The 14,408-nt window shown below is 31.8% G+C and overlaps 1 protein-coding gene across 1 annotated transcript in view; it reads left to right on the top strand.

The window, feature by feature from the left end:
- Positions 1-14,408, top strand: part of LOC132754483 (neurogenic locus notch homolog protein 2-like) — a 51,414-nt gene that overhangs the window by 31,606 nt on the left and 5,400 nt on the right. The window contains exons 14-26 of the mRNA XM_060745120.1: positions 2,496-2,609; positions 4,482-4,589; positions 4,789-4,902; positions 6,151-6,195; positions 8,318-8,416; positions 8,726-8,751; positions 9,700-9,809; positions 10,258-10,437; positions 11,010-11,056; positions 12,078-12,097; positions 12,612-12,718; positions 12,986-13,111; positions 14,136-14,264. Of these exons, the coding sequence (XP_060601103.1) occupies positions 2,496-2,609; positions 4,482-4,589; positions 4,789-4,902; positions 6,151-6,195; positions 8,318-8,416; positions 8,726-8,751; positions 9,700-9,809; positions 10,258-10,437; positions 11,010-11,056; positions 12,078-12,097; positions 12,612-12,718; positions 12,986-13,111; positions 14,136-14,264 (1,225 nt within the window). The remainder of the gene's footprint in view (positions 1-2,495; positions 2,610-4,481; positions 4,590-4,788; positions 4,903-6,150; positions 6,196-8,317; positions 8,417-8,725; positions 8,752-9,699; positions 9,810-10,257; positions 10,438-11,009; positions 11,057-12,077; positions 12,098-12,611; positions 12,719-12,985; positions 13,112-14,135; positions 14,265-14,408) is intronic.

Raw genomic sequence — 14,408 nt, 5'->3', positions numbered from 1 at the left:
ATACATTTTAATTACGAAGGGAATGTTTATAAAATATAAACCGTATATTATTCATAAACACACAAGGTATGTTAATCATAGCTTATAATAAAAATCTATTTTTATTTTTTATGTTCACGTTAAAGTTAAGAAACATATTCATTCGTATTCATTGGTACAATTTTTTGGCAACCGCAAAACAAAATTTATTTTTTATCATTTTTGTTTTTAGCTCACCTGAGCATATGCTCAGGATGGGCTATTAGGATCACTCTTCGTCTGTCGTCCGTCGTCCGTCGTACGTAGTCCGTTGTCCGTTCACACTTTTCAAACGACATCTCCTCTGAAACCATAAGGCAGATCATAATGAAACTTCACAGGGATGTTCCTCGTGTGAAGCCTTAACAAAGTTGTTCAAAGAATTCCATTCCATGCAGAACTCTGGTTGCCATGGCAACCAAAAGAAAAAACTTTAAACATCTTCTTCTAAAAAAAAGAGCTAGAGCTTAGATATTTGGCATGAAACATCTTCTAGTGAGTGTCTACCAAGATTGTTCAAATAAAAGCCCTGGGGTCAAAATTGGCCCTGCCCCAGGGGGTCATTGATTTTCCCTATATGCATATAGTAAAAACTTAAAAAATCTTCTTTTAAAGAACCCAAAGAGCTAGAGCTAAGATATTAAGCATGAAACATCTTCTAATAATTGTCTACCAAGATTGTTCAAATAAAAGCCCTGGGGTCAAAATTGGCCCCGCCCCAGGGGGTCATTGATTTTCCCTATATGCATATAGTAAAAACTAAAAAAAATTCTTTTAAAGACCCCAAAGAGCTAGAGCTAAGATGTTTTGCATGAAACATCTTCTTGTCAGTGTCTACCAAGTTTGTTCAAATAAAAGCCCTTGGGTCAAAATTGGCCCCGCCCCAGGGGATCTCTGATTTTCCCTATATGCATATAATAAAAACATAAAAAAATCTTCTTTTAAAGAACCCAAAGAGCTAGAGCTAAGATATTAAGCATGAAACATCTTCTAATGAGTGTCTACCAAGATTGTTCAAATAAAAGCCCTGGGGTCAAAATTGGCCCCGCCACAGGGGGTCATTGATTTTCTCTATATGCATATAGTAAAAACTTAAAAAATCTTCTTCTAAAAAACCCAAAGAGCTAGAGCTTAGATATTTGGCATGAAACATGTTCTAATGGATGTCTATCAAGTTTGTTCAAATAAAAGTCCTGGGGTCAAAATTGGCCCCGCCCCAGGGGGTCATTGATTTTCCCTATATGCATATAGTAAAAACTTTAAAAAAAATCTCTTAAAGAACCCAAAGAGCTAGAGCTAAGATATTTAGCATGAAATATCTTCTAATCAGTGTCTACCAAGTTTGTTCAAATAAAAGTCCTGGGCTCAAAATTGGCCCCGCCCCAGGGGGTTATTGATTTTCCCTATATGCATATAGTAAAAACTTTAAAAAATCTTCTTTTAAAGAACCCAAAGAGCTAGAGCTAAGATATTTAGCATGAAACACCTTCTAATTAGTGTCTACCAAGTTTGTTCAAATAAAAGCCCTGGGGTCAAAATTGGCCCAGCCCCAGGGGTCATTGATTTTCCCTATATACATGTAGTAAAAACTTAAAAATCTTCTTTTAAAGAACCCAAAGAGCTAGAGCTAAGATATTTAGCATGACACATCTTCTAATGGGTGTTTACCAAATTTGTTCAAATAAAAGCCCTGGGGTCAAAATTGGCCCCGCCCAACGGGTCATTGATTTTCCCTATATACATAGAGTAAAAACTTAAAAATCTTCTTTTAAAGAACCCAAAGAGCTAGAGCTAAGATATTTAGCATGAAACATGTTCTAATTGATGTTTACCAAGTTTGTTCAAATAAAAGCCCTTGGGTCAAAATTGGCCCCGCCCTAGGGGGTCATTGATTTTCCCTATATCGCATATAGTAATTAAAAACGTAAAAATCTTCTTTTAAAGAACCCAAAGAGCTAGAGCTAAGATATTAAGCATGAAACATGTCCTAATGGGTGTCTACCAAGTTTGTTCAAATAAAAGCCCTTGGGTTAAAATTGGCCCTGCCAGGGGGAGGGGGGCAAAAGTCATTGTTTTCATTATTTGTGTATAGTAAAAACTTAACATCATGAAACATCTTCTAATGGGTGTCTTCCAAGTTTGTTCAAATAAAAGCCCTTTGGTTTAAACTAGCCCCGCTTTTGGGGTCTATGTACAGGTGAGCGACCCCAGGGCCATCATGGCCCTCTTGTTTATTTATATTACCGGTAACTTGAAAATGAAAAATATGAACAACTAAAAATACAACTCAAATGTAAATTTTATTATATTTAGCCTCCTCAAATATGAGGCTCATAACCTTTTTATCGAAAGAGAAGGGATTTAGTGCTGTTGAATGTGTATGTCTTTATTTTTTTCAAATTAAAAGCTGTTATAGGCAATTTTAACACATATAATAGACGTTATATAGCAAGCAATTTTTATCAATGCAATTACAGATGTATGCATGTCTGCCCCATGTAAAAACAGCGGTGCCTGTGCGACTGACATTAAGACTGCAGATTTTAAATGCACTTGTAAACCACTAACATACGGCAAAACATGTGAAAACAGTAAGTATTATATAACACTTAACATGTTCATGATAGCTCAGACTTCTTTTTGTGCTATTTACATCTCTGTCAGTTGGAATTAATAAAAATGAAACAACAATTTCAAAAAGACATTTTTGGCTATAGTATATATACGGATTACGATACCTTTAAGTCGAAAATTAAGCTCATCAAACTTGATCTTTTATATAACGAACATTTATATGATTTAGCGGAATCTTTATCTTTAAGTTACAGTAAAGAATAACAGTAAGACCAATTGATATAATTTATATAAAAATAAAATGGCTTTTGAAAACTTAGTAGGAAACAACTAAAACTTCATAATCAAGCCCAATATTACGTTTTAAAATTTCCATCGGGCCAAATTAAAAAAAAATTAAAAATGCTTTAACAGCATTGTAACTGTAAATTAAATAAACAGTCAATTGCAAAATCAGTATAGAGTATTTCAAATGTAGCAAAATCTCAACAAGCAAGCAACCTCTACTCTAAATCGCAGCAGTATCATTGCAACGTCATCAAATTTGGTAAAAATTCAAAAGGAAAACTTAAGCACACAATCAAAATTAAATGATATAGAAACAACAATTACTACCTATGTTAAACTAATACACAAGTCATATCTAGCATTAACATTACGCAACAGGAGATATATTTGACTCTATATCTTCCATATATCCCTCAAAAACAGGTGGCCAATCTAAACTAATAAACTCCTTCGAGAAGCTGTACCTGTTCTAGCCTGTTCACTTGCAAAATGAATAGTTCATTTTTTTTACATCTGCATACTTGATACTTGCTAAACACACGTCACTTTTTAAGCAATCTAACCCATCTAGAAATTACTGTCATTTTAAAAAAATTTCAAGGTCCAATCTTTGGTCAGAAAGCAGATACTTAACGCACAGTTAAGATTTAAATGTAGTTTATCTAACGAGGATTTATGTAGAAGATATATTGTAAATATCCCACCATGCTCATCCTTTTGATAAATAGAAACCATATTTCATTATTTGTTGCAGTTTACTAAACACAGAAATATATATGAAAAAATTCTAACTGGCTGCATTCAAAACCTTCGATATTTGTACTAGCAGCATCTCTCCATTTATGAAAACAAAAACATATTCATGGTTGACTAGAAACTGTTTAGTGTTTAAATATTAGATCTATTTAATTTTTTATTGTTTGTATCAGAATGAATAATATATGGTCTTCAGGCAAATAGGGATTATTGCACAAATCTGTAATTTCGATATATTGTATTGGTATGCAGGTTGTATAAAATCTTTCCCAACCAACATGTAGAGCAAACGAGTAAATAAAGCTTTACGCAATTAAATTCTTATTAGTAAGGTTGAAAGGTATTGCTATCTGCCTAAAAGTTTCTGTGTCGAGGACTCAATACTAATTAAAGTCAAGGGTTCACGGACCTAAACAGACTGAATTCAATACAATAGTGCCTCCGATTTTAAACGTTTTATTTTGTGACTTATCACCATTCCTTTCCATAATGTCACAGTACACGTTTTGAGATAATTTTGTTTTTATATGTCTATTAGAAATTAAATTCTCATATTAAATAACGAAATTCGGATATAATATAGATATAAGTTTAATAACTTTAATACACATTTTTAATTGTATTAATAGATACATGTTAACATATTTGATAAAGTGAATGTCTGCAATATTGTTGAAATAAATACTTGAAAATAAATTTAGAAATATAAAAAAGACATATGCGTGGCACAGTGTCATATAATTTTACTTTGTCCTTAATGTCATTAATCTAATATGGTTATCTGTGGTTTGTGAAGAAGATTACAGGTTTATACATTGAAAAATGTCAATTGAATACATCTTCAGTTATAGACCTATGTGATCCAGATCCATGTGTAAATGAACATTCGTATACTTGTTACAAGGGGCTATGTTATTGTAAACCTGGATTTAGTGGGAGAGGATGCGAAACAAGTAAGTAAAATAGATAATATAATGTGTGTGTACAAGTAAGAAGAACTTCTATTTTCCAGTCATCATTATTACACTACTTAACTTTTTAAAATTACACGAAATGGTCGCCTATCAGTCGTAAATGTACCGCATTTCCTTCATTAGAAAAAAATAAAAATATTGCTATGAAGTTTATTTTTTGTTAAGTGCTCTAATTCAGATATAAATGACTGCCCTCTAAGTGCTTGTAATGATCATGGAATGTGTAAAGACGGTGTTGGAAATTATACTTGCGAATGTTTCGGACGTTATGCTGGAGTTAACTGTACGATAGGTAAAACATTACTTTATATATTAATATAAATTAGTAAGCATCAGAATATAGAGATAATAGTGTCGTCGTAAATATTTATAATTCGTCATAGTATGAGTAGTATACATGCATTATGATCAGATTATAATTGTTGCTTGTGGATTTAAAAAAAAAAGATGATAAAACAATATATATTGTACATTTCATAAAGTGGCTAAACATAAAACTGTGGGAAATATGATAGAGTACAAAATATTCAGATTCTTAGATAGATAAATTTTATAAAATCTGCCTTTTTCAAGGCAGGTAAAATTAGAAAGCATACACAAAGCAACGTGGTTCTTAAAAAAACAATTGATCATTGATTTCAATATTTTTGTGTTAAAGAATGAATGCTGCTTAAGCTGATGCTTTGTTGGGAGGCGAAAGATATTTTTATTTCATTATCTCTCATAAACAGGCTAAAAGACTTAATCAAACAGAGTCTGCAATTTTGCACCCTCTCACTATTGTTTTCTTTGCATTCGAATAATCTCCATTTTTTTAAAAAAGTTTTCTTTTACTCACAAAAGCAAGTGGCATCTATAGACTGTTGTCCTCCGGTGTTTATTTTTGTTCACCTTTCTTGCCATTGATTCCAATATCCTAAGTGTTTAAGACTGGGAATTTTGATTATGCAGGTTCTGGGAGAGTGAGGGATATTGCACCTTTAATTATCTCTCAAATTTTTTTCAAAAAAAGAATCTTCAACTTTCACTTTTTTACTATTTTCAAGCTTGTTAACCTTTCAATTTTTAAGTAGTTTGCAAAATTCATGCATGTTCTGAATTGAGATACCAAGATCTGATTACAAAGACTTCTCGAAACAAAAGCTTTAGATAAAGTCATTAAAAACGGGATGTTTATTCAAATCATTACGCCATTGTAATGTCCAGTATTAAATGACAAAGTTCTTTTTTAATGCGTGTGGTCTGATCCGTATATTCTTCTCTAATACTTATAGCTGGTGTGCAGCTTACTTAAGTATGTTGAGTATCTAAAATGGAATTGTCCAACGTAGAATTTTCAAAACGACATTGTATTTGTTATTAATTCAGGGGTATCAAGAGAAAACTCAAAGCCAAGAGCCTACAGCCTGGTTAGACTGCATGAATGTGCAAGCTTTTGACAAACGTTTATAGCGTTTTGTTTTGCCTTTTAATCGTTACTTCCCGAATATATATATAAATAAACCTAAACGTATGTTTTATATTCTCTTTTATATTGCAGATAAATGTCCAACACAAAGTCCAAAGTCTGTGAGGTGCCTCGAAGGTAAGGTATTTCATATGTAAACAATATTTTACAAATAGGTTTGAAATAGTTTTATCATGTACTTAAAAAACATACAACATCGCAACAAAAAAGAGAAAATAAAAATCCCTTAAGAAAGTCCAAGACATGAAAACATGTAACATTGCTACTTATTTGTATTAAATCCGATTTATGCATGTTCTTAATGAAAATATGAATATAAATTTATTTTCCTGTTTTAGCCGACTAAATAATGGGTAACATAAATGCGCCGGCGCCGTAAGAGCAAATGTTTACAGGAACGTTTGTTATGATAAGGGCGCCGAGGTAATGTTTGCACGACAAACAGTAAAAGAGAAGGAAGTAGTAACCCTGTATAAGTGTCTCGTGCATGCATAATTTCCCTACATTAAATACTTTTTCGAAAAATATAACATTTTTGCATGAAAGGTCACTTGAAACGAAAGTGTTCAGATTATGTCTGAAGTTTTTTTGTTGTTCTTCTTTTTTCGAATTCGCAAATAATGTGATTTGAAATGAATATAACGGTGTTCTTCAAAATCCGTCTTCACTAGACATCCTATATAAAGTTTTGTACGCGTATATGTTTCAATCCGAAGATCACATCTAAATTTGGGATATAAGGGGGCAGGGGACCTAAAAATGAACAATTTTTTATTTCAGTGTGACCAGAAACACAATTCCAAATATTTCAAAATCTGTTTCACAGGCAGATAACCAGTTGCACAGCATTATTCAATGATATATGACATACATTGAAGAAAATAATAGTTTGCATGCATTGCTCCTTCAAAAAATGACTGACAGCAATTTATATTTACCCCCACCCAGCGAAAATCACACCTAAAATATACCAATATGGGCAATCTTCATGCCAGAAGGTGCAGCATACACCAGAATCCGCCCGATTCCTTTAAAAATATCAGCAACACGCAGTGCAAGCTATGGCATTTTCAGAAATGACCAATAGTGTCTGTCATACGTTTAGATTTTTCACAAAATTGATCTGAAATTTCTTACTTGTTTGGCGCCAACTGTCAAAGCTTGATTTTTAACTTTTTCACCTCCATTCGGAGAGTCAGAAATACATACAAAGCTACCAAAATGCTTAGTTTCGGGTAAAAACCCAAAATACTTCTCATTTCCTACACACAAATAAGAAAGAATTACAATGACAGAGAAATATCAGAAGTTATCAGTACCATCAAAACACCATGTCTGAGTTATTAAAATATTTGACCGGAGCCATCATTCGAATATGTCCCCTGCCCCCTAAATATTGAATCTACAGAAGCCATAAACGCCAAAGTCGCCATCGTCGCCAAAGTCCTTATGTTATTGCCATTGAGAGGATATCTTTACATACTGTAGATGAATATATGTTACTATTACAATTACACTGTTATATATTTGTTTATTTCAAAACATAAAAATGACAGAGAATATGAATAAGTATTTTGTACAAAGAATGATTTATATTTAATTATTGCATAATAACTGCGCACGCAGGTATACATTAACAAATAGATTTTTGTCAGCACGACCATTGTTGTTCTTTTTACATGTATGACTCAGGACGCAGTGAAAAAAAGTTGAATGTAATTACGGAGCTTCTAATATCATTTTTACGATATACCTTAATTCATGAATAGCGCTAATGCACCTTATTCTGCAAGCATTTAAAGCACTTGTCCACAGAATGAAGGATTAAATAAGTCCGATTGTGCACTCTCTAGTGTTATACTGCAAGAATAAAAATTACTGATAGTAAGAGTCTGCTTCTCTTCTTTGAATAGCTTGTTTTTATTTTATCTTGTCTTTTTTCTTTAAAAACAAGATTGATGGCTCAATGATTTTGACAATCAAAACATAGTCAACAGTTAAAAATCTAAGACCAAAAGATAAATTACCAGATTGAATCAAAGAATATTAATCATCTATTGTCTATCAATGCTCTGTAAATACATATTTTTAATTAATTGCTTCGCTTTCTTATCTTGATTTATACATTGAAACACTAAACGCGAAGCATCCGGGTTTTTTATATTGAGGTACATACATATGTATAAGGAGACATGAACTTTCATGACAGATATATACAAGTATATGATCACTCTTTAAGCCGGATGTACAAACCACTCGTGTAATGGGCGTGGTCTGTGCTCCGCTGAAGGACATTGTACGTGCCCTTATGGATATTATGGACATCAATGTCAGACACGTGTGTATTTTGTTTTGTTTTCTTATTTTTTAGGATGTCATCTTCCAAATCATATTTATTAATGAATATTTCGAAATATTTTCGCGCAAGAGTCTGCAAAAGATATCTTATATTTTTATATATATTATACATTCTCTATCAATAGTATGGTAGTTCTCTATTTCTTTATTTTCTTTTCTTTCCAAATATGAACATGATGTCGATGCTGATTGTTCGTTTAAAGACGTAAAGACATGTTAAGTTTTTATTCAATGACATAAGATAAACCCTTAGTATAGTGTAAACCTGATGTTGATTTCTTTTCTCCAGCAAAGTGTGACATAACCTCGGTTTTTGTGAGTATCAGAACATTAACATATATTTAGAGTAAAAATCAAAACATTTAGGTAAAACTATGGGATTAACCAGAAATTACAGTGAATTGTAAAAGGTTTTTGACTAAATTAATACATGTTTTGTTGTATTCATACTTAAATATTTAACACCCTAAGGATATGTAATGTGTGTGATATGTATTTGAATAAGGAATGCTTTGCATAGGCTTCAGTAAGTCAGATTCCTCCCCGAATTCCGTATTTTGAGCCCCAAAATTTCCTCGATAAAGATACAAACTATAGTGTCTTAAGAACCATTCGCCGCTTCATGTTAAACCGACAAATGTTATTTTGAAATTTTAAACCACAGTTATGAAAACATGCTTAAATGTTTCATAATTCTAAATGAAAGACCAATGTTACATGCTAAATGATTATGTCATTCTTATGTCGGTGTTAGAGACGTGGGCTGTTCTTTGCATTAAGCACCTTTGTCAAATAACTGAATAAATTAAACTAAGCCTGAAACATTTGCAACTTTGCCTTAAAAATTGTCATTTGCATCATATTTTGATAGAAATGATTTTGATGAAACTAATTACATGAAACACGGAGTCAATGACTATATCCTTTTCAGGAACATCCTATATCAAAACGAATGGCCGAAAAAATGCTGCTTGTCATTGTGTACACTTACGCCTTATAACAAAAAAAGTTAGATTTTAGAGGCCCTGCGTGATTTTGTGACAAAATGATAAACAAATGTTTTTTTAAATGAAGTAGATCTTATTAGGAAATAATTAGAATTTATTTATACAGTAACACCTTAGTAAGTCAAGTGATCTTAACCAAAATTAAATTGGGTGCTTTCACAGAAACACATTCTTATCAATAGCTATGCTTTTGTTTTTTCCTAATCAGATTTCAATTATAAATAATAAATATTTTTCATGTTTCTGTTATAAATAGGTAGGGATAATTTCACCTACAGTCAAAGATGGAAGTAGACTTATTTGTCACTCAGAAAGCGGCTTGATATCACAGTGTTCTTTGCGTGTTTACGTCACTGGTAAATTAAGGTAAATATTATCATACACACGTACCTTTTATTTTCGTAAAGTTTCATAGCTAAGAAGTAGTTCTAATATGTAAATTATCTATAAATTCAACCAGACATTTTATAGTTTACATTTGGTCACATACATTTTGTTTGTTGTTTCAAGATTCCATTTAGTTATATTAAATTTGACTAGCTGGACACACCTATCTTAAATATCCTGCGATGTATTACATGACAATTCCTTTCGGTACCCACTTCGATTCATAACACATAATTACTAAATGAGATAATCCTCTTACTTTCATTCTCCTTGCATCCGATTTATTGAACTCCCTTGACGTAAGTTTATCCGTTTATTCTTTTTCTCTATCTAATGTGTTGGTTGATTATGACTTAAATAATTGTATTCGATGACTGAAGAAGAAAAGTACAACTCAGTGTTATTATTGTTGTTCCTGAATATATAGTTCTGTACCAACCATTGACATAGAAACATCCAGACAATTGCGAAGCATCACCACTGTAGGACAAGCGAAAAAATCATCAGTCCTTCCAGGAATTGATTCTGTTTATACAACAGATGTTTCAATCAGTGGACAACTTAACAGTACAGAGTCCCAGCATGTCTGTGTTGTCGCGACTTATACGTAAGCCCCATTTATTCATATTGTTTTAAGTGGGTTGATCTACAATGCTGATATAAAAAAAGGTATCAATTTGATATTATTATGAGATATGTTTGGAAACAAAGATGTTGATACAATATAACTGATTAAGTATAATTATATAAGATATATATATCAATATGATGAACAAGGGTTTTTTGTTCTAGGACAAGTGTGAACATTTTTATGATGAATTATTATATTTTGTTTTAGAACAATTCATTATTTGCATATATATGATAGTGGATCAATTTATCAACAATTGTAATATATTATTCTATAGTATTTCCGCATATGATACCTGTACTGTCATCATGGTTAATTAGGAAGTAAAGGCCTTCCCACAAAATTCTATTTATTTAAAACTAAATATTTCTCTTTAAATTTGAATTTTACTTTTCTCGGAATTTTAAATTAATTTTAAATGTTTCATTTCAAATATTTAAAGAATGACTTAATAATAATGACAAAATAAACGAGTACTATTTTTATTAATAAACTCATTGATAATTCTGATCTGTAGTGTATATCTTGAATTAACATTACTATTTCAGATCATCAACATCGAGTGTTTGCTACAATATCAGTATTGTTACCAATTGTGAGTATCACTTTAACAGTTTATAAGAATATCATTAAATATTTCAGTCATGTTAAGTATATGTTTAGTTACTTTAAAATTACATTTGTAGGACACAAGCTGGGAAAGATCTTGGCTCATTCCAGCCTTGAGAAGAACTGCTATACTGGCAAAACGGTGGAAAACAGGACCTCCCATGACTAACTTAACACGATGTTTTTGATTACATTTATGATGTCATGTGTATTTATTTAAATGGAATTTGAAAACCACATAATAATATGTCTATATTTTAAATAATAAACATGTGCAGCTGTAATAAAATGAAATATTATAAATATGTGTTTGTATTGTAATCATAATGATATATAACTGCTAGCATATCTTAGCAAAGATAGGCATGTCTCCATGGTCTCCCTTGCAGAATTATTGGCTCCAACTTTGGAGCCATTGGCTCCAACTTTTTCTGATTGGCGAATTTGGTGGCGCAAACTAATTTTGACCCAGAGGGAACCCTGTGTTACTTTAAAATTACATTTGTAGGACACACACCATTTCCCTCGTGGTTTTACATACAAACATACTTAAACATACAATAAAATTTTAAATCCTCTTGTCAAATGAGATGTCACTGGCAACAATAACGCTTAAGCAATATAAGTATTTACCTTTTAAATAAACATGCATATGACCCTGTTAAGAAAAAATACTATTTACTTGAACGTGTATATATCCCAATGAAGAAAAGTATATTTGAAGAAGCATATACATGACCCTGAAAATTCTTTTTTTTTTTTTGGTAAACACGTATATGACACTGTAAATACCGTTATGTGTCCACATATTATATACCTATGTATAAAACAATAAAATATCTTTTAATTACGAAGCAAATCTTAAATTCATTAATTGAGTTTTTTAGTCTGATATCAATTGTACAAAGAATTATCGATAAAAGATGTAAATTTCAAGTTTATCAATTTTCTACATTGACATATTTATATTTTTCTATATTCAATCATATGATGTCCTACTACGACAGATTCAACACGTCAAGAAAATGTAAGTAACTTTATGTGTGTTTACATTTTGTTGTTGTTGTTAATTTCGGTACATCTGTTTTTGGTTCTTTCTCGTCCGCTTTTACCAAGAACATTATCAACACTGTTTCGACAGACAGAAATATTAAAAGAGAATCAAAGAGCGCTGGAATATTTTTGTTTAAATGGAAATTGTTGACATTGTATTGTCTACACAATTAAGACATTTGGAATAAAGGAATTCTAACATTAGTTTTCACCATCATGAGACTAAGCTATTGTGACGGACCTGTTTTGTAACAATGACACTTGTTCGGTATGCGTGCTTCTATTTATAGTACCATATTTTTAATAATGGTTTCGGTAAAGTCCAGGCGAAACACCTTACCCATGAAATCCTCCATACAATAACTTAACACTTCTGTCAATACACGAATGCAGAACGCAGTGTAGTACATTTTTACTTCAATTAAAAGTTCAATGCAAAGCGGGAATAGTCCTAGGCAGGGCATACATCCCGGTATTTTCTTTTGCAGGCACAAATAAAATTTCTTGAACCAACAATGAAAGATCACAGCGAAATAATATGTACTACTTGGGAGAGATGTCAAATTTTATTGTACACATCTATTGCATCAAACAGGTAAGACACATATACTATAAAACATAGCTTTTATCAAAACAACATCCTTTACAATTGTACAAGGTGAATGATAATGGTTCGTGTGTTAAACTTGACTAAAATATATACAATAAGAAAATAATGTAATAAAATAAAATTTTTAACATTTTATATAATGAACTTAGCAAAAAGAAAATGTTCTCTTTTTATATGTATAACAAACATAGTAACATAGTTTACTTAAAATATGAAGATGAAAAATTCTGTTTGATATTCATTTTTATTAAGGACCTCTTGCAATGCAGCGAATATTGGGCCTCGAACTGGCTTTGTTAATGGAAGATGTGGCATTGATGACAGAGATAATGACGAAAATGACATAGATTTGGCTGCAAAAGCTGCTTCCCCTTGCTGGTAATCAATCATATGTTTTATAAATTAACACTACAATATACTTTTTTAACTAGCTAAAATTGAAGTGTTTAATGACGATATTCATTTGTCTGTTTACCGAACATAATTCATGGTCGGTAAAATAGTAACCTATCTTTTTACGATATTTCTGTCTGTCTTGATACACTGGCTGGCGACAATAAAAATTATGTTATTTTGTTTTAAGACAGTCTTGTCATAGTAATGCACACGAAACTGATAATTGTAATTAAATAAATGCTTCAATTCTGCTTAAGTTGTTTAGACTTATAGGAACTGCAAATATTTTTTCCGAGGCTTGTGTACTATATGATGTAGATCTAAAATATTGTGAAAAAAAGTACCAAAAATGAAAAATGTTTCAACGCTTTTTACTCAAACCGAAATTAAACTCGTGCAAAGCTCGATTTTCAATTTAACTTTATTGTCGCTATCTTTGCATTTTTCCCATTTTAAGTTGATCACATGATCATTTTTGGCTTTTTAAACTCAGTGGGGGGTCCTCTAAGCTCGTAAATTTTATTTCTTTATATATACAATTTATTTCCTAGACAATATATTTCCGCCATCTGGTTTTCATTTACATGTATATATTATGAGGGTTTTTTTCTGACAGTAAATCCGCGCAGTCTGATCAGGATCCATGCTGTTTGCTTACCAACCCTATCACAAGTAGAGAAACTGATAGCGAACAGCATGGATCGTGATCAGACTGCGCGGATGCGCTGGCTGGTCTGGATCCATGCTGGTCGCAAACGCATTACGTTGGTTTTGTCGTGACACGGCTCAATTAGATTATATAGCCCAAAGTAGGCAATGTTTATATTGCAAACAATCGTTTATAAGTGGTTATGTAACTGCCCGACATCTTTATAAAAAATTATAATTGGCAGAATTACTAGGAAATACGTATTTCAAAACAATTTATTAACTTAAGACTATATAAAAATTATAATTATCTAATGAAAAGCGATGTTATAAAGGTGCAGTAAATTATGCATTGCAGTGAAGATGTAATCTCGCCATCAGCTGAAGTCAATGTATTCCCCGCCCATCCACGAGGACCAAGTTGTGTAACGGAAACCTCAGTCATATTTGATAGCGTCGGAAAAAAAGAAATTTGCTTCCAGTCAGCGTATGAATTTTAATTTTCTAGATTCATTTGTACAACACTGAGACGTGAAACACTTTTAATTGTAGTTCATAAAACGAAGCAAATTATGTATTTCCATTGGCAATATAGTGTTTAAATGACTTTTAGAGCTAAGTTGCTTAATTG

Source organism: Ruditapes philippinarum, unplaced genomic scaffold (assembly GCF_026571515.1).
Source record: "Ruditapes philippinarum isolate M1 unplaced genomic scaffold, ASM2657151v2 ctg4160_1_1_1_1, whole genome shotgun sequence".
NCBI lineage: Eukaryota > Metazoa > Mollusca > Bivalvia > Venerida > Veneridae > Ruditapes > Ruditapes philippinarum.
The sequence above is the reverse complement of the archived record's forward strand: the minus strand, read 5'-3'. Positions and strand labels throughout refer to the sequence as shown.